General features: G+C 53.6%; 4 protein-coding genes across 5 annotated transcripts in view; 1 reads left to right on the forward strand and 3 right to left on the reverse strand.

Moving 5' to 3' along the window:
• SMG6 (SMG6 nonsense mediated mRNA decay factor) overlaps window positions 1-4,609 on the reverse strand; it is a 115,876-nt gene extending 111,267 nt beyond the window's left edge. The window contains exons 1-2 of the mRNA XM_080379826.1: window positions 4,425-4,609; window positions 1,622-3,392 (exon numbers count right to left, since the gene is read on the reverse strand). Of these exons, the coding sequence (XP_080235952.1) occupies window positions 1,622-3,392; window positions 4,425-4,518 (1,865 nt within the window). The 5' untranslated portion in view covers window positions 4,519-4,609. The remainder of the gene's footprint in view (window positions 1-1,621; window positions 3,393-4,424) is intronic.
• SRR (serine racemase) lies at window positions 4,599-6,878 on the forward strand (the record flags this gene model as incomplete). Its single annotated transcript, XM_080379940.1, has 7 exons — window positions 4,599-4,811; window positions 4,989-5,124; window positions 5,384-5,487; window positions 5,561-5,680; window positions 5,782-5,856; window positions 6,093-6,302; window positions 6,590-6,878. The coding sequence occupies 7 exons, from the start codon at window positions 4,599-4,601 to the stop codon at window positions 6,785-6,787; spliced, it is 1,056 nt and encodes a 351-aa protein (XP_080236066.1). The 3' UTR covers window positions 6,788-6,878.
• Window positions 6,879-7,277: 399 nt separating this feature from the next.
• On the reverse strand, window positions 7,278-13,937 carry TSR1 (TSR1 ribosome maturation factor). Of its 2 annotated transcripts, none has more exons than XM_080379837.1 (15): window positions 13,690-13,937; window positions 13,491-13,594; window positions 12,959-13,175; window positions 12,746-12,880; window positions 11,779-12,200; window positions 11,327-11,486; window positions 10,841-10,998; window positions 10,340-10,542; window positions 9,725-9,887; window positions 9,392-9,502; window positions 8,904-9,036; window positions 8,369-8,485; window positions 7,932-8,072; window positions 7,734-7,808; window positions 7,278-7,638 (listed from the first exon to the last, which is right to left on the reverse strand). In XM_080379837.1, exons 1-15 carry the CDS (start codon window positions 13,787-13,789, stop codon window positions 7,460-7,462), a joined length of 2,418 nt encoding a protein of 805 aa, XP_080235963.1. In that variant the 5' UTR covers window positions 13,790-13,937; the 3' UTR covers window positions 7,278-7,459. The 2 variants fall into 2 exon arrangements, with proteins under 2 accessions (XP_080235963.1, XP_080235962.1); XM_080379836.1 differs by having other exon boundaries at window positions 11,773-12,200.
• Window positions 13,938-16,044: 2,107 nt separating this feature from the next.
• On the reverse strand, window positions 16,045-23,997 carry POLDIP2 (DNA polymerase delta interacting protein 2). The gene is made up of 11 exons (XM_080379931.1): window positions 23,789-23,997; window positions 23,193-23,274; window positions 22,392-22,489; window positions 21,530-21,626; window positions 20,983-21,058; window positions 20,294-20,401; window positions 19,920-20,056; window positions 18,869-18,895; window positions 18,558-18,683; window positions 18,081-18,160; window positions 16,045-16,522 (listed from the first exon to the last, which is right to left on the reverse strand). The coding sequence occupies exons 1-11, from the start codon at window positions 23,953-23,955 to the stop codon at window positions 16,408-16,410; spliced, it is 1,113 nt and encodes a 370-aa protein (XP_080236057.1). The 5' UTR covers window positions 23,956-23,997; the 3' UTR covers window positions 16,045-16,407.
• Between the last annotated feature and the right edge of the window lie 2 nt (window positions 23,998-23,999).

Here is a 23,999-nt window from a genome sequence, read left to right on the forward strand (position 1 = left end):
TACACAGCACAAACAGAGACCCCACTTCCTCAAAGACGAACAAGAGCTGAGAACATTACACCTGAAGGAAATAAAGCCTCTGAGTCCCAGAAATCACGTTCCCCTCACCAACTACCTACAGCCTGGCCCAGATGCTGGAGCAGAATCCTTCCCCTGAATTTAATAACATAGTTGCAAACTAGAAACAGCTCCACAATATGTGGGGCAAGTTTACAGTAAAGGGGATCCTCAGCTGTTACTGTCTTGGCAGCCTCATCCCTTAAGAGTACTTTGAGGCCTACAGAAAACAGTACTACAGCGTAGATGGTAAAGCCTGGAGGGAAGCCAGGTGGCAATGCCTGGAAGAGCCCAACAGAGTAACAGGAGGATGCTGGCAGGTTCCTTGTGCAAAGAACAGAGCATGGTTCTGCTGCCCTGCCCCACGCAGTCCCCAAAGCCTGCGCACACATGCACTTGGACAGCACAAACACTGACCAAGAGAATTAAGAAGTTTCTGCAGATGGGCATCCAATAAGCAGCACTTGCATCCAAGAGCCCCAGCACAGCTCCACAGACAGGCTGGCAGCACGCACTCAGACACAAGCAGGAGACACCAAGACAGAGGGACACTGCCAGCAGGGACGGGGTCAACCATGCCTACGCTCCCAGGGCAGGGTGGGCTTCACACAGGCCACAGCAGCACTGAGCAGTCTTTTCTCTCCCTCCAGACAACAGCTCTAGGTGACCCTGACACCTTGAGGAAGGGCTGAAACCTCTAGTGTGGCTTCAAGCGCAGACATATCTCACCCTGTGGTCTGTAGCACAAGTGCCCAAAACAACAAACAAGCCCTGAAATGAGCTCACCTGCTAATTTTGCTGCCAGTCAGCTCCAAAAATAAGTCCCCAGGGAAGCCCTGGAGACTCAGAGGCCACAGGTAAATGTGAAAGATGACAAGTAGAAACTTGCTCCAGCCTTGTTAACCACCCTCCAGAGCACCAGTGTCACTTCCCACATGCTAGCTGGTGTCACCAGGCTACTCCCACTGGACCACTGTATGTCACAGCATTAAGTGATGTCAAAAGCAAAACCACCTGGTGCTCGAAAGGTGCTGTCACTGTTACACAGCATCAGGAACCCACACAAGGCTTCACAAGTACAAGCCAACAGTCACCGCCCCTGAAGTCCAGAACACAAGTTAAGACAGCAGATAACCAAGGACAGGCAAAAAAGTAGAAGTCCACCAGCAAATACTGAAAGCATATGAGAGCACTGGAACTGAGAGTGGCTCCAGCAAAGGCAAGAACCCAAGAGCCACAGCAGGTGCCTGTCCTGCTCCTCCACGGCCCTGCGGACAAGGGCAAAGCATTCCACAACCACAAAAAGCCACGGCTTAGCTCCCAGCCCAAGCAAATGGTATCTTCACCCACAGTTTCCTCCCAATACACACATACCACTGGCACGTGAAAAACAGACCCAGTACATCAAAAGCTAGCAAGCCACTACCCCCTCTTCCAGTTTCCAAGATGCTGTCGTCTCCAGTATGCCAGATCCCCAAAGAGACAGCATTCTCTGGATAACAGTTCTAGTAGTCCACCCTGAAAATAACTCTGCCACACGCCCCGCTACAGCACAGGCACAAACCTCAGCTGGGCCATCTTCTCCAGCCCCTCCGGGCTAATGCGGTCTCTGGAAAGCAGATTGCTGAGCTGCTGCTCCTGGTTCCCAGCCTCGCGGAGGAGTCTGCTGAGCTCCTGCTGCTGCATGTTCCGCATCTGCTGCTCCATCTCAGGACTCAGAGGAGCTGGGGGGAGCGGGCCACACATGTACTGCCCCACCTGGGGAGGGTACCCCGGGTAATAGGCTCCTGGGTACACCCCATTGCTTGGACCCATAGGATACTGCAGGGAGTACCCACCGTAAGGATACTGGGAGCCTTGACCAGAGGCCCGAGGGTAATAATAGGGATTATCAGAGTTTTGGAACTTATAGTAGGATGTCTGACCCTGGCGGGCTTCCCCCCAGGAGGTGGGGCTCACTTCATCGTCCGTGTCTAGAAAGTGAAGCTGAGCGGTCTGGCTCTTCAGAGCAGGTTTTTGGTCCGGGTTATTTGGGTCCCACAGCCTGCGAGCAGTGCCGCCTCGGCCTCTGCTTCGGGGGCCTTTACCCCCAGCCCCGCTGAGCAGGAGCCTGGGCCCAGGGTGACTGGCTTCAGGAGAGCCCACGGTGCTGGCAGAGAAATCAGTGTTGGCAGGCAGGAACAGAATCCCACGGCCCCTCCCTTGGGGCTCTCTGCTCTGGTTCCTCGCCTCAGAAGGCTCCGAGTCTTTGCAACTAACAAATGCCTTCAGAGGCTTCTTTTTATCTGTATCTGCCAGACTGATATCCCTGTTCATAGTTTTGCTGTCAAATGTGACTCGAAAGGGTCCCTTGACTTCCCTGCCATTGCTGCTCCATTCGCTCTCACTCCTAGAAGCTCGACTCTGCTCTGAATGCTTTTTATTATCTGAACCCCTGCTGGAGACATATGCTTCTGCCTCGTCGATTCTATCATCATCCAAGGAGTCAGTGGAGGATGCAGAGACCTGCTTCCTAGGACGTACTCTTTCTCTGGCACGCTCCTGCCGCCTCTCCACCCCATCCACAAGTGGAGCTCCATCTATGCTGTTGTTGCTTCCAGCTGAGCTTGTGCTGCAGGTGCGGTACCGGCTCCGACGCTTGTCAGAGCGGGAGTACCGTTTGGTAGAGCCCAGCTTCCCCTGCATCACCTCATCACTTTTTCTCCTTACCCTGTCGCTTCGCTCTATCCGTCTTCCTTTTTCTCCCCTTGAGGCTTTCACTCCTTCCCCTACCTGGCTCCCATCTCTATCCTCCTTGCTTGGTTTGGTTTTCCTGTTACTGTCCTTTCCAGTACCCTTCTCAGCCTCTTCATCTCTCTCGACTTTCAGCTGCTCCATCTTACTGGTGACTTCCTCAGAAGCTGAGCGCAGGGATGGTTCTTTAGCAGCTGAATGCAGACGTTTCCCAGGCTGGTAGATCTGCTGGTCCGGCTTCTTGGTTCTCCTGGTGGTTTTGGAACACCACTCATCCAGAGCAGGCTGCTTGGACAAGTTCTCCTGGCTCCGAAGACCACCTTTAGTCTCTGCCTCTTCATTTTCCTGCAAAGGACCATTCTGCTTGGGACCACTGCCTTTGCTGCAATCCTCCATGACTGGAGCCCCTCCTCCCAAAGAGCCTTTGTCACTGGCACCCTCCTCCTTGCCCTCCTCAGCTCTGCTCCTCTGGTTCTCTGAGGCCTCGTGCTTTGGTTGCACAAGCTTGCTCCTCAGCCGGGACAGGCCAGGCTTGTAAATCTCCAGGTCCGGGCGCCTGTTGTCTTTGCGATGCCTTGGCTCCTTCACTTCTTTCATGTTTTCTGGGGAGAAACAGAAGAAATTTATTCCCACCACAAACCAGCCAGGGACAAAAAACTGTATCATGACAAATACACAAGTAGAAATATTAAGTAAAGGGAAAGAGCCTACCACCCTTCAGGGCAAGTCCAAGAGAATAGACATGAAAATCTACATCAAGGTTTACAGGAAACCACAAAACAACAGTAGAAAATGAGAAAGTACAACAAAGCTGACCAAACCCTCGGCCACCTAAGGTACAACAAAGCTGACCAAACCCTCGGCCACCTACAAAACACAAATCCACAACAGGTTTTACCTCAAAGCGACAATGAGCCAAGAAAAGGATAGATGAGAGCACACTGCCAGACTTGAGCAAGTACCAGCCATAAAGTTTTAGTGCTACAGGTTTCGGCAGCAATTCCCTGCCTGCTGTTGGTGCAGGAGCTTTTCTGCCTGCAGGTGCCACCTTCTCCAACAGCCCCCCTGCACTGCCAAGGGGTTGTTTGAGTCACAGATGCATCTTCCCCCCTTGCTCACAACTCAGTAACGCTTCTCTCCTCTCTATAACTGTGTTTACACAAGAGCTCGTTAGAGAACACAGCCTGAACAACACACGATAAAGTGTTTCACCAAAGCGGGGCCGTTACGTGCTGCGTTTCCTCAGCTTTGCCCGCCCGGCAGCAGCTCGCGGCCCCTCAGCCAGACGGGACCGCGCTGCCAGGGGCTCGGCCCGGGGGCGGCGGGGGACAGGCCCGCCCTGAGGCCGGGGGAAGCCGCGCCCGCAGCTCCCCAGGGGCGCCCCGCAGCCCCCCCGGGGCCCTGGCCTCCCTGCCCCGCCGTCCGCCTGCTCGCACCTCGGCGAGAACCGAGCCCCGGGCGAGGCGGGCCCAGCGCGGCGGTCCGGCCCCGGCCCCTACCTCAGCCCCAGCCGGGCGGCGCGGCCGAGGGGCCCTGCCCGCCCCCGGGCATGTGCCGCCGAGGGGCGGGGGAAGCCCCCACACAGCGGCTCCCGCCTCCCGCCGCCGCCCTGCCGCTCCCTGCCGCCCCCTCACCTCGCCCGCCACCAGCCGCGGCGCGGGCCTGCGCCGCCACCATGTCCCGCAGCTCGGCGGCCGAGACGCGGACGCGCTCCAACCCCTCCGCCATCTTCCCTCCGCCGGGGGGGGGGGAGCGAGCCGGGCCCGACGGACGGCGGCCGCGCAGGGCCAAAACGCTCCGCCGTGCGCATGCGCGCTCGCCCCCGGGGCCGCCGGCCGCGCAGCACCGAGCACATGGCGGCGCCGCCCCGCCTGGCCCTGGCCCACGTCCGGGCGGCCGAGGGACGGCTGCGCCACCACCTGCCCCGCACGCCGCTGCTCACCAGCCGGAGCCTGTCCCGCCTGGCCGGCCGGCGGCTACTCTTCAAGTGCGAGCTCTTCCAGCGGACCGGCTCCTTCAAGGTGCGCAGAAAGCCGCTGCCCGCCCAGCCCTCGAAGCCAACGTGGCTCCTGCCCCCCTGCGCGGGGGCTGAAGGGCTTCCCAGGGCACGGGGGGCTGCCAGGAAGGAGGCTCCCCGCCTGCCCGCAGCACCCTGTGCACCAGCTCCCAGCAGCAGCGCTCCTGTGCTCTCCTTCCAGATCCGCGGTGCCCTCAACGCAGTCAGGAGCCTCGTCGAGGAAAGTGAGCGCGCTGGAGGGGCGCTGCCCCGGGCTGTCGTGACACACAGCAGCGGGAATCACGGGCAGGCGCTCGCCTGTGCCGCCCAGGCAGAAGGTAACGCTTACCCCGAGCTCCAGCCCCGGCTCGGAGGGGCCAGGCAGCAGGTACAGGGCCAGGGGTACGTGCCGAGCTGGCTCCTGGGCAGAGGCAGCTCCACACGCCCAGCTCCACTGCCCCTGGAGATAAGCAGTGGCATTCCACTCCTGAACACCTGCAGGAGCTAGCATAGGCAAGGCATGGCCCACTCCTGCAGCACTAACTGGCTGCTTGTGGCTTTTTGGCTGTTGGATTTGCCTCCTCTTCCATCACACAGGGATCCCTGCTTACATCGTGGTGCCCCGGACAGCCCCGCACTGTAAGCAAGCTGCCATCCGCAGCTACGGTGCCACACTGGTGCCATGCGAGCCCAGCGACAAGGTAAGGCATGGAGAAAGCAGCCAGAGAAGTGGCATAGCCAGACTGAGAGGCAACCATCCATGCTTTCCCCTAGTCCAGAGCCGAGACAGCAGCTCGTGTAGTCCAGGAGACAGGAGGAGTCATGGTGCACCCCAACCAGGAGCTTGCAGTGATGGCAGGGCAAGGCACAATTGCCCTGGAGGTGCTGGAGCAGGTGAGGAAAACGCACAGCCCGGAGCTCTGCTCCTCAGGCAGGGGCACAGTGAAAAGGAGTGCCCGAGGTGCCAGAAGCACTCACGCTTCCTTTCTGCACAGGCACCTGAGGTAAATGCAGTAGTGGTTCCTGTCGGAGGCGGAGGAATGATTGCAGGAATAGCAGTTGCCATCAAGGTAAGGCAGCAGCTCATCTGGGACACGATGGCTGCATCTCCCTGTGGGAAGGGCAGGGCAGGACTCCCAAGGCAGGCAGCAGCTTTTCTCTTCAGAAATGGACACCGGGTTGTGAAAATCTCTGGGTGCCTGGGGTCTGGACAGAAGCAACGTGACCTGCTTGCCCCCCTGCCTGCACAGCAGCAGCAGACAGGCATACATTAGTTTCAACCAAGTGGCTCTTCTGCTCTCCACAGGCTTTGAGACCAGATGTGAAAGTGTTTGCTGCTGAGCCACGCAACGTGGATGACTGTTACCAGTCCAAGGTAAGAGGGGAACTGACCCCCAACCTTCATCCACTGGATACCGTCGCAGATGCAGTTAAAACGAGCATTGGCCCAAACACATGGCCTATCATCAGGGATTTGGTTGATGATGTCCTGACAGTCTCAGAGGAAGAAATCAAGGTAAACGCTCCCGGCTCCCTTCTCACGGTAGCTGCCAGCAGGCAGCTGCCTCCAGCCATGCTCTGCCCCTCCACTCTCACCCCTACGCTCTCCCAGGGCAGCACAAGCCCCTGCACACCACCACAGCTGTGCAACACCCACACTGTCTCCAGCTGGAAAGGGCTGGCGGAAGCTCTGCTCTCCCTTCCCAGGGCGCTGCAGAGAGATGTGCACATGCAGTGCCCTCCGCAGCCCTGGAGCAGCCTGTACTTGCTGCTGGGATGACAGCTGCTGCTCTGTCCTGACAGCAAGCCACGCGGCTGGTGTGGGAAAGGATGAAGCTGCTGATTGAGCCAACAGCTGGCGTGGGAGTGGCGGCTGTGCTCTCGGAACAGTTCCAGGCAGTCCCTCGGGATGTGGAAAATGTTTGCATCGTTCTGTGTGGGGGAAACGTGGACCTGAGCTCCCTGACCTGGCTCACAGACCTCCCTGGGAAAGCAGAATGAGAACAGAGCGGTGTCTCAAGCAACGGAAACCTCACTCTGAATTTGTACAGTCTGGTTTGTGCACTACTAAAAACAGACGAACAACCCCAAACATTTCAGAGTTTTTGTAGAGGGATAAGGGGGAGCTGGTGCTGGTCTCTACAGCACAGAGACAGTCACTTGGTTCCACAGTAAAGGGTTGCTACTGGGGGGGGCTGGAAACAAAGCACTGCCTGTTCTCCCCTCCACAGCTGCCCTGCTCTGGGATAGGCCTCCAGGGAACTGGGCTGTCACTCTCCCCAGCTGCTACTTCACCTTTCTTTCTCAGCATCACAATAATCCCAGCAAACTCCTGCCTTTGATGCAGCAAAATCCCCACACGCACCACTGGGGCAGGGCGTGAGGGAAAGACAACAGCGCCAGCGAGCCAAGGGGCTCCCACACGAGGTGTGCACGCAGCCTCTCCCTTTGGCCTCCACAACCAGCTACCACGAAGACAGAGGCACTTGGATGTTTTTGAAAACATTTTCCATTAAAATAAATAGCTGTAGCTCGTACCTGAGCAGCAGCTGGTGAGACAGCCACCCCTGTACAGACCCGAGCAGTAACAAGACATCAGTGCTGTCCTCACTGCGCACAGGCTGAGAATAGCATCCAGGGAGCTAAGGCACGAAGTCCAAACATGCTGGAGACTCATTCCATTTCTACCTCCTGCACTGGCAGCACATTCTCGCTCCTCACCCATGGCACAGGGTCTGGAACATGGGGGTCATAAGTCCATTTGGGAAAAACACGCTTGTAGAGGTTCAGCAACACTGTGTCCTGGGACTTTAGCTGTCCATCAAAGTGGCACTTCATGTGACCATGGGTCCCTAGGCAGAGAGCAGAAAAGGCCATGAGCCGTCTCTCCTGCCCAGGAGGCCCACATCCTGCCCAGCATCAGAAATAAATATTGAATCAAACCTACCTAATGGCTCCTTGATGTGTCCTCTACGACCCCACTTTGTCCTCAGCTCCACTGGCTTAAACCACATTACATCATCTGGACATAAAAGATAAAAGGCAGGTAAGAAACCGGCTTTGCTGCACCAACACAACCACCACCGCAGGGGCAGGAGGTCTGCTTCCACATCCCCTCTTCCCACCACACAGAGACAAGCCATACCTCTGTTAAAGAACATGTATCGCACGACAGCTGTCTTGGCAAAGATCTTGAAAGGATGGCCACTGAGCACCAGCCGCTTGATGACAATTCTGTCCGGGTCCATGGAAAGCAGAGAACCAGTGGCGATGAGGTCATGCATTCCTGCAAGGAGAGTCACTAATGCATCAGAGGGCAGCGCCACAGAAGGTGCCTCCATCACCGGCTCCCCCACCACAACCCCCTTCCACAAACAGTTCCAGGTCCAGAGCAACCCCCCAGCATGGACAAAGGTGCAGGTCATAATGGGGAAGGAAACGTGTTAATCTTCTCCAACAGTGTGAAGGGGGCTGCTTTTTCAAGTCAGAAATGCACCTCTCTGGAAAGTATAAGTGGGGTGTGGGAATAGCCTGCAAATGTTTGTTTCCCAGACACCGCCTCCTCAGCACTTACCAACTTACCATTACTTCTCTGTTTAAAAAGAAGCACTGAGGCAGGAGGGAAAGTGATGGGAGCGTAAACAGTCACCACCACAGCAGCATCTGGACGCAGGAAACGCTCCAGCTTGTGCTTATCAGCTAGGACAGAACAGCAATGGGTCAAGTTCAAGCCAGCAGCAGTCCTGAGCTCTGAGAAACCCCACTGAGCCCATTCTTCCCTGGCAAACAGGCTCTGTGCTTTAGCAAAACAGGTGATAAACACCCCTCTTCTGCTGGCATGGAGTATCGGGGAATAAAAGCGACCCTCTGAGCTACCAGCTCGCTGCGTGGAGCCTGCCATGGCCTTGCCCAAACCAGTGAGCCACCTTCCCCAAGCCAGCCACTCCCCACTGTTTAGTGCCTCCACTGGAAGCCTCAGAGCCTAGGAGTGAGTCTTCAGAAGAGTCCTTCAGCCAGGTTCAGACACCACGGCTAAGACATCACAGGCTTCCTGCCCTAGAAACCGCAGCCCCACCTCTTGGCACAGCCATGGCCACCCCACTGGTCCCTCACAAACCTGAGGTGTGCTGGGAGAACAGGGGGGATGCTCGGAAGCGTCTGAATCCACAGTGAAAGATCAGCTCCTCTTTTGCCCTCACTGGCTCACTGTTGCTTGGATGCCGATGCACCAGGAAATTCAACACGGACATCTGCAAGAGAGGCAGCGCTGTGAGGGGCTGCCAGCAGGGCTGGCAAGTGGTGGCAGACAGAGCAGAAAGCAAACGGGATGCTGCAACAGAGACGAATGCCCTAGACAATGGCTTCCGAAAGAACTGCTGGTCACCAATGCAGACACCTCGGCCAGGCTCAGACACTGGCCTAAACACCCGTGACAGCTTCAGCCTGCACTGACCAAAGGGAAGGTCCTACGTTGAAACGTGAGCAGTGAGAGGAGATTTCAGGCCAAACCCTCTGCAGCTGGAGCCTCTCCAACTCATGCAGCCTGAGAGAATCAGACAAGGAGCTGTACACCTACAAGATATCAGCAGGGCCATACTTACTCACCTTTTGTTCATGGGGAAGCAGTGAAAACAGGACTAAGGGCTTTCCTTCTTTGAAGCTCTCCATCACTGAGACAGGGACGTTGCAGACATGAAGTGTAACGTACCAGCCAACCTGCCAAAAGAGGATCGGTTGTAAATACTTCTCTCAACAAAAAAGTGTCAGAAGTAACATGGGCCTGGGTTAGAGAGGGAGTCCAGGAGAGCAGTATCATCCGAACTCATGGCTTCACGCTAAGAACCAGCTGGCTGAAAGGTCCACCCAGCCACCTAACTTGTCTTTCCTATTAGGAACAAGGAAACACAGTAGGGGAAGAGACCAGCAAAAGGGAGTTACCGAGGCTCCTTCAGTCTCCCCTTTCTCTATTTGCCGGAAGAGGTGCTTTCTGGTTCGGGAGAAGTCTTGGAACTGGAAAATCCTGGCATAATCCCTTGGGAGATTCTCTTTGGGGTCCCACGGAGAAGTCCGGAAGCTCTTCAACCCTCTGTACTTCTGGAACCTAGGAAAATAGATAACAGGAAAGACAAACTATGTCACTTGGGGTGCGCAGGCAGCACCTTCTGTGGTCCGCAGGGACTCACACCTTCAGAGAGGGCAAAGGGAGCAAAGCAAACGTTAGTGCTCAGAAAAGACACTAGTGCTGAGAGAGCTAGAAACAGCAGCCAAGTCCCCAGGCAACCTGCCCTTGCATCAGGGCTCTGCCCTTTTCCACCCTCTTCCAGGTCAGGATGCAGCTCTCCCTGCTGCAGGGAGCTGCCCAGGCCCACCCACTGCCCCCCAGCTAATGCCTTCCCAGGAAGCCTCAGAGCCTAGGAGTGAGTCTTCAGAAGAGTCCTTCAGCCAGGTTCAGACACCACGGCTAAGACATCACAGGCTTCCTGCCCTATCTCACCACACTAGACAGACAGGAACCCTCCAGCTCCTCTCCCAACAAAGCACCCTGTTTCTTACCGGACTCTGGCAGGTACGTCGCGTGGCGTGTCCACCTCATCCGGAAACATTTCATCCATTCTCTCCTGTTTGTATCTCTCCAGCATCTGTTCATCTTCCTCCACCTTCTCATCATACTGGTCGTCCCGCAAGCACTCGGAAATGGTCATAGTCTCGCACTCCTCCTCTGCAGGTTCCTCTTCCTCCTCACTGCTTTCCTCCTCCTGACACACAGGGCAGCACAGAGCCCGTGAGCACATGCAGATGTCCACACAGCACTGCAAACCCTGCTATACTTGCAGTGTGTGAATCATGACCCAAGCTATACCACCACAGCCCCTCACTTTGGTATCTAACAGGCAAAAAAAGGCAACATGATACATAGGAGAGATTTAGCAATGGAAATCCAGGCAAGTCCTGGCTCTGTGTTGTGCCCTTGCATGGAGCAAGCCAGGACAGGATTGTCTTAGAATATGCAATAACAGCCTGGAGACTGCCTGCAGCATCAGCTCTTGGAGGTACCTGGGAAACTGCCTCCTCCATCATATCGTCGTCGTTGTCATCATCTTCATCATCATCTTTCTCACTGCCTTCTTCTCCATCATCCACAATCCAGGCAGCCTGGTACTTGGATGTGCCTTTGGGGACCTTCACCACCCTCCTGTTAGCCTTCAGAGAAGCTGTAAGATTCCCACCAATGGTTAATACAGGAACAATTCTCCTTCCCCTCAGCAACATTTACAACCAGGACAGCCAAGATCAGCTCTAGACTAGAATCACTGTTGCCCAGCACAGAATTTGCCAGGGCCCAGAAAAGGCAGCTAAAATGTAACCCTGCTACCTGCCAGGCAAACCACATAGCCTGCCAGTCAGGTGATGGGGCTAGGCAGGGATGCCCAACTAGCATGTTTATTCGCAGCCATCCTCAGCCATCCCAGTGACAGAGGATTTCTAACGACACTCATAACAGGGACAAGGAAAAAATACAGAAGTATTGCTGCTACTCACCCTCTGCTTCTTGCAGTTCTTCTTCAGTAGGCCACGTCTGCTCGCCTTCCATAGGATCAGGAACCACTTCTGACTGCAAAGACTCCTGCTTATTTGGATCTGCCTTCATCAGGACCTTAATGTCTTCCTCCATCTCATCAGTACCATTTACAGAGTCATCCTGAAGGGCAAGAGCAGAGCCCCCAGCTGTGAACACACCTAACTCAAGCTAGCAACCAGTCTGAAGCGAAACTCCCTTCAGTATCTTGTTCATTATGTCATAACATAACATTAATTAAGTGCTGTGGGCAAGGAACCTCAGCTCAGTGGCAGAACACAGGCCTACTGGCTCTGATACAACTCCCTTTCCCCTCCCCCTAACCACATACACCCAGTTGTATTTTCCTGATGAAAGTTTAGAAACATTATGTTCTAACAAGACAGCAAAGCCCTGACCTCCCACACACCTGTACCTCCATGTCCTGACTCCTCTTCTGTCCTTTAACCACTCGGGGGTTCAAAGAGAGGGGGTCAGGGGGAGCATCCACCTGGCTCATCTGGAAGTCTCCATGCCCCACAATATGCAGCAGGCTGTTCACATCAAGGGTCTGTCCCCGGACAAAGCCAGACACCTTCAAGGTCCCAACCAGGTCGCTCTCCTGACCAGGCACAAACTCGGCAGTGTATGCGAGCAAGTGAGCCCGCCTGTCCCGAAAAGCGAGATGCCGCTGCTTCTGGGTGGCGAGGTGCCTCAGCAGCAGCAAGGACTCCTGCTCTGTGTTCAGGGGGAAGAGTTTGACCTCAGGAAAGCGCTTCTCAATGGCTTTGGCAAGTTTCTTCTTGGCATCTATCCGCTTCTTAGATGGCAAGTCAGTGCCCCCTGGGACAGCAAGAGCTGCCAAACAGTGCATAGAACAGAGTTCAGGATCAGATTGTAAACCTTTCTGTACCCCTTTTACCAAGCACTGACAAAACACTCAGATATCAGCACCCAAATAACAGATTCACACCACAAGGTGCAAAGGTAGTTTCACATAGTCAGAAGAACCCTTGAGACAGAAAACCTGTCTTTAGAGACAAGATTTTGAGACTAGATGAGACCACAGAGATAAGGGCCCAGGAACCGAATTTAGCAAAGAAAGCCTTTGAATCCCTTTGCTCTGCACACCTACATAACCATGACAATAGTGACACCACCACACACCCAGAGGCCTAAACCTAGAACATCCCTTCTAGCTCCAGCACTCCCCCACCACAGCAGTAACACAAGACAGCGTAACAATGGCATTCACCCGACCATGCTACGCTCAAAAACAGAGCGGTCAAAGACCTGCGATCACCTATTAATATATGGAATTTTTTACTGCACAATAAATTCCCATGAGGCACCCCCTCGACCTATACCCCACCAGAAACCCTTAAAGTTTCTTACTCGCTCACCATAACTAGGAAGCCCTTGTGCAAAGAGGCAGGACAGGCAGTGCTCCCCCGCGCTGTCCCAGCCATCTGCAGGATCCAGGATGAACAGGAGGGAGTCAGCAACCTTTGCTAGATCTAAGACAGCATGAAGGTCCCCTGCACGCAAAACACCTCCATTACTGAGGCTACCAGGGTACGGTGCCAAGAATCACACCAACAATAGCATTTCCTCACCTGCCTGTGCTGTCACAAAGCGCCAGCGCTGCTTGAGTCGGGGGCAGAGAAGCGCAAAGCCACCAGCTCTCCCATCATCCACACAGACAACAGCAGAGTCCTGGCTCCGCAACAAGCTGAGGGTGTCATGGGCTGCAGCCCTGCTGTGCAGTGGCACCAGAACCACAAGGTGTGGAGGCCCGTCCCTGCTGCCCAGGCTCCGCTTCTCCAACAGCACCTGTGGGCAGAGCTGCAGAGCATGAACCCCAACCCCAGTCCAGCTCCTGTCCCGGCCCCGAGATCAAGGCCGGATCCACCTGCAGCTCCACCCGCACCCGCTCGGTGCAGCAATGCTCTGCTTGCACCGAACGGAACGGACCCAGGCACCCGTCCCTCCCCCCCCGGCCCAGCTCCCCATTTCCCCGCAAAAACCCAAACCGGGTCGGTGCCCGCAGGGTCGCACCCCCCTCGCCACCCGCCCCGGCCCCATTCCCGCTGCCCCCTCGCCAAGAGCCGCCTCGCCCCATTTTCCCGCTCCCGCCGCGGCCCTCACCGCCTCCTTGCGCTGCCGGCGGAGCTGCAGGGCCTGGTGCCGCCGATCCACCCTGCTGAGGGCGCGGAGCCGCCGGCGGGGCTGGGCCTTGACGGGGACGCGGCCTGCGGGGAGAGAAGGGTCAGGCGGGGGGGCGGCGCGCAGAGCCGGCGGGGATCGCGGCGGGGAAGGCGGCCAGGCCAGGCCCGCCCCGCCTCACCTCCAGCGCGGCGCTGCGACGACCCGCTGTGCTTCCCGCCCTTGTGCGCCTTGTTCTGCTGCTTCAGCGGCCCGGGCCGGTGCGCGCCTGCCGCCACCATGCTGCCGCCTGGCCGCCTCCGCAGCACTTCCGCTGCGTCACTTCCGGCGCCGCAGGGCACGCCGGGAGCACACAAACTAAGATGGCGGCGTGAGGGCCGGGGCGCGGTCGGGCCCCGGGGCCGCTGTGGGGAGGTGGGGGGTGCCCGAGCGCCGCTGGGGGAATGAGAGGCAGGAGCGAGAGCCGTTCCTTCTGCGCTTTATTGATTAGGTTTTTGTACAGGTATTTACAGGAGAGGAAAGCTGCCCGCCCGCGGGGAGGGGGCTCACCCCGGCCCTGGAAACAGTCTTGGGGAGAGAAGCGGTTGAGGAGGGGCCCTCCCCGAGCGCCGGGCCCCGCAGCACCGCGCCCCGGCCCCAGGGCAGGCCCGGCCCCGCCGCCTCCACGCAGACCGATGGAGCGGAAACATTCCTGCGCCTCGGCCCAGCCCCGCTCGTTCCCGGCAGCGCTGGTCACCTCGGTTCTTGCCAGTCATTACCCTGCCAAGAACGGCTGTTCTGGGCCCCAGGCCTCTGCCCTACCCTGCCCCTTCGCCACAGCTGCCAAAGCTGCTCCCCCTGGCGCTGGCAGAGCCCCTGCCCTAGGACCACGCCACCACTTAGGAATACTGCTCTCTGCTTGTTACTGGAAGCTTTAGGTCCACAGCGCCCCAGAAGCACGGGCAGGTGAGCAATAGGGTTAAACATTTACAGCGGTGTTGTAACTGCCAGTAAAGCTGAAGTCAATAACCCAAGGGAGACACAGGGCAGCTGGTACTCCGAGCAACTGCATAGGAGGAAAAAAGCAGGTTCCTACAGGTCCCCTGCTTCCTCTGAACTCGGGGCATCATCCCCCCACTTCTCACCCTGCAAAGAAATCTGCATGACAGCAGCAACATGGGGTTGTCAGCTGTGGGCTGTTCCCTACAGATCCTTTTCTACCCCTAAAAGCAGGCTGGCTATTGAAACCTTTCAAACTCCAAAAGCAATGTAGATAGCATGTCCTACTTGACACAAAGGAAGACATAAAATTAAGAGACCCATGACAGATAAGCACTGTTTAAGCAGTAGTAATTAAGTTTCTCTATACAAGTATCTGCCAGCTGCAGGACAGCACACAAGTCTCTTCTGCCAGCATTTCCAAAGTCTGTTTGTCCATCAGCCGAGACGACCCATAGCACGGCCACAGCACCGCCTTGCGGAGCCAGACACGAAGAGGCTGTTCAGAGAGGACTTGGGGAAAGAGTAAGTAACTAGCATATGTCTCAATATAGAAAAACAACAGTCCTATGAGTTAGTTATACCTTGTCATTTAAGGAAGATCAGGGAAAGGAGCAAGGCTGGAAACATTCTGCCCACGGTTCCTATCACAAAGCCAACTGCCTCAGGCTCCACAAGTCTCCCAGAAACCTGGAAACCCAGAGACAACCAGAAGGGTCCCACCACACAGGCTGATGTCTCTCCAGATCTCTGCAACCCTCAGAGCTGCCAAAAGTTGCTCTGGCTTGTAAAAAGAGTTAATACCTGATTTGCACTGCAGACTGGGCCCTTCCTGTAAAAGCAAAATTCCCCCAAATCCACACCTCGTAAGCTTACAGGTATTTCACTGACCTGCACAGTTCTACAGGGCCTGCCACACAGACTACCAAAAAAAAAAAAAAAAAAAAAAAATCACAACCCACCGAGCTGAGCAAGTAGGAGCAGAAAACCAAGTGCTACCTCATTGTCGCTGACAGCACTGCAGGTTAAAACAAGCTTTTCCTGCCAAAGCAGAAACTACCAAGAAAACACTGTTACAGCCGCAGCACGAGCAAGGGAAGCACCCTCCAGCAGCTGGGACACACATGCCTGCAGCAAGGCAAGCCCTTGCAGGTGGAGGGCCCGCTTCAGCTCTCCTGCACTATCACAGCACACAGCCTGGTGCTCTAACACACACAAGACACCGTGGCAGCCTGCTCAGCACCACCCGCCAACCCACCTTCCCACCTCTGCACTCCCTTTCTCTGACAAAACAGGCTCCAGTGCACAGCCCAGACAGGCTGTGCAACAAGGAGCGGAGCTCACAGGCTGCTCTGCCGCGTGCTGGCTAAATCCCAAAAAGCAGCTGCATTGCAGGAAGGATGAGCTCACATTCCTGCTCCCGAAAACAGCCTCACTGCTGCCCTCTGAAACAGCAAGAAGTCTTGGGCTGAGCCCACTTTGCATGGGCAAGGGAGAAGCAACAAGCTGGGGCAGGCTGGATGCAAAACCTAGGCCTTGGTTTATAAAGGAAGACTGGTTGCAACTGGAAGGGCCAGTTTATTAGAGAAACCTCACATTGCAGAGAATTCACAACACATTGGAAAGGGTCCAGGCCTGCCGAGGGGGCCAGTCTGCAGCAGCACAGATCTACATCCCCCAGCTCCAACCCCAGCAGGTGCCACGAAGGGATGGGTTAACTGTAACACAGCTTATGTTTACAAGCAGCCCAAGAGAGCCAGTATTAAAGTTCAAAAAAAGCCTCCCCGTTAGACAACAGTTAAAACAAAAATGGTTTAAAATGTTTAAAAGCTCTGTGTTCTTGGCTGCAGCATAATGATAATGGGGAGGCAAAGGTCTACAACACACACAGGCCTCTGTGGGTCTCGGCACTCAGTCTGCTCTACCAGTGAAGGCCGGAGGGAGGGGTCTTCTCGTCTTTGTTGCTTTCCAGAGAAAAGGGTGGGATTCGGACATCAAAGTGGGAGCCATCAGGCCTCTCAAATCGAAAAGTACCCCTGCAAAAATAATGGCAGAGATCACCCTGAGGCCAGGGACAAACACAGGTACGAATCATCAGCAAGAAAGCAAGACATGAGCTCTTCCATATCCTGCACAGGGACTCTGGCGCTCTATTTGCAGGGCCGGCCCAGCAGCAAGTACCTTGGTTCAACAGCAAGAACATCTGCCTGCCAAATTGACTCATTTATTGGAGAACTCCTGGGCAGTTTACATCACATCTCTAATGTACATTTCCTGAACAAAGATGTCATGGTTGGAGCCTCCAGGAGATAAACACACTCCACACATCTGCGACAGTGTTTACCTAACTCCCACTCCACAGGAGACAAAACCATCCAAGCTATTTTTACGAACTAGTTACATGTAAATTCAGATTCATATTTCTTGGCAGAAGCTCCACTGGTTAAGAAGTCTGCGACAATATGAAATCCCATCACAGATGTAATTTGGAACAGCTTCTGCTTTGCATTTCAGAACTGAATCTGCCTGTCCTTGTTCAAACAAGGAATTTGTTTACTGCCTTGAACTACAGGCGACTGCACTGCAGAACATGACACGGGCGAGAGGATTGTGGAGATAAACCAACAGGTTCTCATGATGGAGAGGACACAGTCAAACACCAGAAGTCAAGCTGAACAGCTTCTGAGCTGCAGGACCTTTGTCTCTTCAGGATGCATGCAGAGAGGGAAAAACTACTAAACAAGCTGGTTTTATTCCCCAGGGCATGCATTCAGGCAATTCAAAATGCTTAACATGGCAAACAGGAGTATATCCTACAGGCAAAGAGCTGCTCTCTTGTTTTCCCCAGCAAAAAGGCAGTTCCAAGGCAGCTTAACTCCCAAACATGTTTACTTAAAAAATGCAAGCCAGAAAGACCTGTCATATAGAAGACAGAGGTGCCTGCACATTTCTTGTCCACACAGAAATGACACTAGATGTGCTAACATAGCTGAAATGCACAACAAAGGGAAATGGCTTTAACCCTGTGGCACAGGAAAAAGAACAACACAGCTGAGCACTCTCCTACCTGCACTACCAGAAGAGGATACTTGAACACCAGTTAGAACGAGGGCCTTATCTGGCCTCAACTGGGAATAACCCCACACGGCGATTCCTTGTGGACACAAAACTGCACAGCTTCACACAGGGATAGAATCAAAGCCCAGTCCTCTCCCAAGAGAGGATATCAGTGCACACATCCCTGCTGCCTGGGGAAACACCAGCATGAAGCCAAGCATCCTCGTGCATCAAGGACTGAAAGGGACAGAAACTGAGGAAAGCAGGAGATGGAGAACTGCTTCATGTCTTTTCAAATCCAGCACAGACCACAGAAGAAAGATAAATTAACCTGAAACTTCTCTTGGTGCAAAGAATCAACAGATCATCTTATCACTAACTGGGATACTGCTATAGAGAAGCTCAAAAAAAATGTATGCTATCAAGTATGTCCCATTCAGTCCACTTCCACCCACCTTTCAGCCAATAACTGCGTCCCAGTTCAGCGCTGTGGGGCCCTATATCTAAACCACCACTGCAGTAATAAGTGCTTCTTACCACATGTGACCACTGGATGCCTGCAGGGAGACATGACTGCTGTACTGAAATGCCGGCTGTTCTTTGGATAAAACTGGCTCCTGAGAAGAAAAGAGACCACGCTGCATCAGCAACAGATCTTAATATTTCTCCACAGACAGGCATCAACAGGAAATTTATATAGCAAAAAGAAAAACAGAGAGAGCCACACCTGAGCATCGCTACCAATTGCACAGCAAACAACTCGCCCACTGAGTAGTGCCAAAATCACACGTCATTCCAGTTTTCCTGTTACCAGTCATTTAGGATCATTCTCTAATAGTATGAAGTTTTGATTAATGCACACTAACAACTGATAAAAAGCTCATGATTTTTTTCATTGCCAGTTCCTATTCCATCTATTTCTACTGCCACTAAGCAATTTACCAGCGGATCAACCCAAGCGAGAGGACTCCAGCAAGGCACTGTGCTTCCCAAGAGAAGCTACACAATACCTACCCTTCCTACAACGCCACGGCCCCTGACAGTTTCCAAAGTGCCAGACAAGCTAAATATCCTCCAGTGCCGTTCTCGGAGTTGTACCACTTCGCTGTCAAGGTTCTCCAAGCGAATACAGTAGCGCCACTAGACAGAAGAAAGACTGTTATCAAGAACTGAAATCAGCTGCAAACAGTTGATAACCCATAGCCAATACTGGGAAACAGTTGCCAGGCAAGGGCTACTCTCCCTCAGAGCTTATCACACAGCAGTGATGCCACAGCAAATAAACTCCTTCCCTTTAGCTGCTTCATGAAACAAAAGGCACTTACCCAGTAGACATGGGAATTCTGGGCTTCCTGTCAAGAGAAACAAAAGACTTTAGCAGCTGCCCTTCAACACTTGGTGCCAAAACCTCATCAGCTGTCAGCACAGCACAAGCACGGGGGCTCTCGCTTCATGCCAGATCGACGCGGACAACTCACATGAGCACAGACAGCTGCTCTCCGAAGCAGTCCATCAGTTACTGCCTGGCACTGGCTCTGCTCTAGACATGTAATCATGAGGTGGGAGATTTGCAAGGATCTCGACTACGGAGGGTTGATCTCCATGTTAATTACGCACTTTCTACAGATTTAGAAACACCCGTTTCCTTGCCTTCAGGCACCTGTTTTTCTGACAACGTTAGGACAAACATCAGTTGGCCTTCACAGAAGTTGCAAATCCACACCAAAACGTCCACCTGTCACAGCACGGCCCCCCAGCAGCTGTGCTCGTCTGGACTTGGAAATCAAACTGCTGTGGTAATTCCCAGCCCTCCCACTCAGAAGTCTACTGGAGCCTCCTCATTATTTGGGATGGTCCACATCCAGTTGTTATGCTATAAAGGGCTCGTAGTTATCAGCTAAATCCAGAAGGCTTTAACCAAACCCTCTAACCCATATTAGAGCCAGGAAAACAGGGGTAGACACCCACAGCATCTCATCCCTGGGCAGGATAACAGGCACATCTGTCATTACGGGGCAGCTGGCCTCACTGCCACCTCACACACATGCCCACCTGTGACTGAGGCAATAAAGGACCAATTCACGAGCCTTCCTAAATATCTTGCTAGCAATGTTCTGCGGAACAGTACAGGGTATTTCCCATCCTACAAATAACAAACACACACTAATATTCAGAAGCTGTCCTCCAAAAATGTATGGCCAAACAGTTTCTTGTTCATCTCTCTGCTGGACAACATGACAAGGAAATCACAACTGTGATTAAAAAGTCATTTCTCCAGTAAGAAGGCGGCACCTTCAGCCAGTAAACTGGTCTTAGCAAAACATGCAAGTTAAGCAGATCACAGAACTAACACAGCAACACGCAACACAGACCTACCCTCATGCCCATATAGAAGGGGATAACTGTGACGCGGATGTTCTCCGTGGTTTCTCGGTGCACATCAGAAAGCTCTAGCCAGGGATGGTTCTTCTCCTGCCAAGCACACAGCGTATCCCTTGCTACAAAAGGTGGAACTGTGGGGAGGGAAAGGTGAGAGTTTATGCAGAGAGGCATACTGTATCCAGAGCGCTCTCCCCTCAAAGCAACTCCTTTCACAGTTACAAAAACTATTTAAAGGAAGCTTTACTGTAACAAAACCCAAACCAGACCACAATTTTTCCACCATAACTAAGATGACGGGTTCTGGGTACTTGTTATAGAGTACCTCGGGCATCCGGCTCTGAAGAGCTCTCTCTGAAGCCAGAGATTACCTTTTGTTTGGTCGTACATGAGAAACCTCTCAAAGAGCTCATGTTGGATGGGCACTTGATCAGTGGAGCTGTAGGGAAGGATATCTTCATGGCTTACATAGTCTAAACCTGAAAAAGAAACCCCAAAACTGTTCAGTTTCCCTAGCAAAGAGCAGTTCAGAAGTCTCCTGGCAGAAAAATGGATCACATTACCAAGAAGGAAGCCAAAGATAATACTGCCATGACTGCAAGTATGGAGGAAACAGGCCAGTAATAACCCTTGGCAGCATTCTCCTGTGCAATTTCTCCACAGAATGATTCCTCTGATAAACACACACAGCCTGCGAAGCAACTGCACTGCCACAAAAGGACTTTGGGCAAGAAATGCACAGGACAGGAAGAGATCTAGCTGTCCCAATAATAAACTAGACTAGCCCATATACAACAGGGTATGCGTACGGGATCTGTCTCGAGAGCTCAAAGCAGGCATGCCTGTGTCCGATCACAGTCTGCCCAACTTCCATCTGTCCAAAACGACTTCACATACTTTAGTCATCCTGTTGTCTCTAGCCCAGCCCTGAACTACAGACAGATTCCCTACAGGAACATCCTGTAGGAATTGCTGCTTCACTGGCAGAGGTTGACTGTTGATGACTCTTCGTCTCACGAAATCCCCGTCTCCACAGAGGTTGAAGGTGTGTTTTCCTCACCTGGTATAGCATAGAGAGCTCTGCTGTCATCATGATTTGCCAGGAACGTCACTGCTTCCGTCTGCGATCTCTGGGACTGAGAAAAAGGGAGGTTTCTGTCTTTCTGTGTGGATTATTGTGGGTCAGTTGCCAGCCACATTTCAGTTTACTATTGTGATTTCTGAAGTGCATAATGTTTATTTTATTTAGCCAATTCACTGCAGAACATCTCTTCTTTTAATTCCTCTAGGCTAATTCTCCACCCAAACAAGAGAGGAGCATTTTCAATGCTGCAACCCACATTCATAATGACTGTACACAACAGAGTAGGAACGCCAACAGGATCAGGAAAGGAGGTCGGAAGAAGGAAACATGATCCAGAAAACAGTCACATGACATTTCAGATTGTCTTTCTCAGGGAAAATATGTCTTGAAGAACAAATTTGTTCTGAAATTCTGAACAATCAAGTTAGCCACCACAGCCACCTTCTTTCAGTACCTGTCCATCTGAACCATTCATTAAGGAGAAGATATTTAAGTTTCAATACCAAGATTATTAGTTACTTACTATATGTGGACAATCCCGGGCATCTATTAGCACCTGATAGTAAGTATGCGTTTTGCCCTTGACCTCTTTGGAACCGTGGCCTGCCACATTCTCACTCCTTAAAGAGAAAAGCAGAGCACTGAGCTCGAGCACAGGATGGCAGCAAACTTGTTACCAGGACCAAGCACATTCATAAACAATATTTTTTTAAAAAACACATTTCACAGTCTGTAATCATTCAACTCCATCCAAATCAAATTCATGTCAACCACCCACACAACAACAGATGAGCCAAGATGACAAACAGTGTTTGTCACAGGCACAACAGCTCTGTTCTCAGACTGAGAAGTTCTTCCTGCTCAGTCCAGTCTCCTGTTTGGGGTGGCTACTTCCACTGCCCCCCGATCCTCATCCTCATCCCTTCCCAGCACAGCTCCAACACGGACCAGGGGGGAAATGGATGGAAAAGGAGAGAGAACTGAACAGCGACTCAGTCCGCAAGAAGGATGAACCTGGCCTATCTAATGGGTTGAAACTGGGGAGGCAACTGACAAATCCAACTCACTGGAAATTTACAGAAGCCACAGCCTGCAATTTTAACACAGGAACCTGGACCTAGCTCAAAAAGCAACACAAGGGGGTGTTTTTGTGATAAAAAATGCCAGGAGCATGATTACTTATTTTTTTTACTTCCTTCATACACACACTCACTCTCATCCTTCATACTTCCACCCTGTCTCTAATTAACACAAAATTAATACTCATACATTCACACAAAACAGACCTATACCACTGTCCTCCTTAAAAAGACTTGTTTAACGCAAACAGGAAACACGCTAAAAAATGTAAATGTAACAATACAACATATAAACCAAATCCTTACTTCTCTGTGACAGGAGAAGCCACATCTCGATCATAAAGCCTGGCTTGCCAAGGAAACAGGACTATTCCTCGATAGCCAAACACACTGTGAAGAAACAGCTGAAAGGAACAAACAGTTGCATTTGAATACACACCAAGCTTTACGAAACTTAAGGTACAAAAGAAAACATGAAGCCAAAAGCCCTTTTCTAACAGTGTTTAAAAAAAAAAATAATCTGTTAACTGAGGTAAAATTAGAAACATTTACAAAGGGTATGAATGTGTGGGATGGGAATACGGGGAGAATCACCACTGTGTGAACCCAGAAACAAAGAGGGAACATAAACAGTCTGGAATGAGAGAAGAAATTCACGTCATCTCTACCCCAGAAAAGTGAATGGATGAACCAGTCATCAAGTAATAGAACAGGAGAAGTGCAGAAAGGAGACCAGCAGGGGAGAGACCAACCAGGAACACAGAGACACATCTCTGATTACTGAGCACAGAAGTTACAAGTTTAGTTGTTACTTCTCAAATTCAGGGATTGTCTCTTCTGCTCCTAGAGGGAGAAAACCCTTCAATAACACCAGTGGGGCAAACGCCATTGCAGAAACAGTCGCGTCACGCACGCTGTAGATTCTTATCAACTTGCTACTGTCAGATGACTGACAAACTGCAGACACAGCAGAGACAAGGAGCACTGAACTGTGAAACTTCTGGCCTTCTGCTACAATGCCGCAGCCTCCTTAGGGGTAAATCACTTGGCTACCCAATCCCTGTGAAACCACCCCCAGGGTCAGCTCTGCTCCCCAGAACCGCTCACCTGACCCGTCTCGTATTTGCCGTGCTGCTTGGGTGCCTCGAACACCCCCACGGGCTCCAGCACTTTGCCCTCAGGACGGTTCCTAGGAGCAAAAAAGTGGCTCGGTGGGTTTGCAGGGGCTGAGCCAGCCCCCAGACCAGGGGGCACACAGCCCCCAAGCCCCAGGCGCTTCCCCCCGCCTCATACCCGCTCGGGTACCACACGCCCCCCCTGAGAACCCCACCACGCGCTGGGCTGCCCAGTGACCCCCCGTTTCCATAACTCCGACCCTTTTCCAGCCTCCCCATTCCCAGCCGCCCTGGATGTCCCCCACCCCCTACCCAGTCGCCCCTTTAGCCCAATCCCTCCTCTCCCACCCACCCCACCACAGCCACCCCGACAGCCCCCAGTTCCTTCCCAGCCTTCCCCCACTGACCCAACCGCACCCCACACACCCCCCAATCACCTCCCCAACACCCCTCGCGGCCCCCACCACCCGCTCGCCCGGACAGCCCCCCCACCCCCCTTCCCCTCCCCCCAACCCTCCCCTCCACACACCCGGCCCAGCCCGCCCCCCCGGGCCCAGCCGCCCCTCACCGCGCCCCCGCAGGCCTCACCGCGACGAGAGGTGCCGCCGCGGCAACAGCAGCGGCAGCGCCGCAGCCCCCGGGCGCGGGGGGAGCCGCGGGCCGCGGGCCGGGGGCTGCTCCCAGAGCGGCAGCCCGCGGGCCCGGCACCGGCCCAGCGCCGCCGCCACGTACCGCCGCGCCGCGCAGCCCGACATCCCGCGGCCGGGCCGACCCCGCCGCCAGCCCACAGTGCACCGCG

The sequence above is a fragment of the Falco punctatus genome (genome assembly GCF_963210335.1).
Source record: "Falco punctatus genome assembly, chromosome: 1".
Classification (NCBI taxonomy): domain Eukaryota; kingdom Metazoa; phylum Chordata; class Aves; order Falconiformes; family Falconidae; genus Falco; species Falco punctatus.

What these genes read in the sequence shown, in the direction of transcription:
- POLDIP2 (XM_080379931.1), bottom strand. Translation starts at nt 23,955, where the DNA reads ATGTCGGGCTGCGCGGCGCGGCGGTACGTGGCGGCGGCGCTGGGCCGG. An exon ending in CGGCGGCACCTCTCGTCGCG is followed by an intron (nt 23,275 to 23,788) that starts GTGAGGCCTGCG and finishes TTTTGCTCCTAG; the next exon opens with GAACCGTCCTGAGGGCAAAG. An exon ending in GCATCCAGTGGTCACATGTG is followed by an intron (nt 16,523 to 18,080) that starts GTAAGAAGCACT and finishes TTATTTTTGCAG; the next exon opens with GGGTACTTTTCGATTTGAGA.
- TSR1 (XM_080379836.1), bottom strand. Translation starts at nt 13,789, where the DNA reads ATGGTGGCGGCAGGCGCGCACCGGCCCGGGCCGCTGAAGCAGCAGAAC. An exon ending in GTCGCAGCGCCGCGCTGGAG is followed by an intron (nt 13,595 to 13,689) that starts GTGAGGCGGGGC and finishes CTCTCCCCGCAG; the next exon opens with GCCGCGTCCCCGTCAAGGCC. An exon ending in GCCGGCAGCGCAAGGAGGCG is followed by an intron (nt 13,176 to 13,490) that starts GTGAGGGCCGCG and finishes CTCTGCCCACAG; the next exon opens with GTGCTGTTGGAGAAGCGGAG.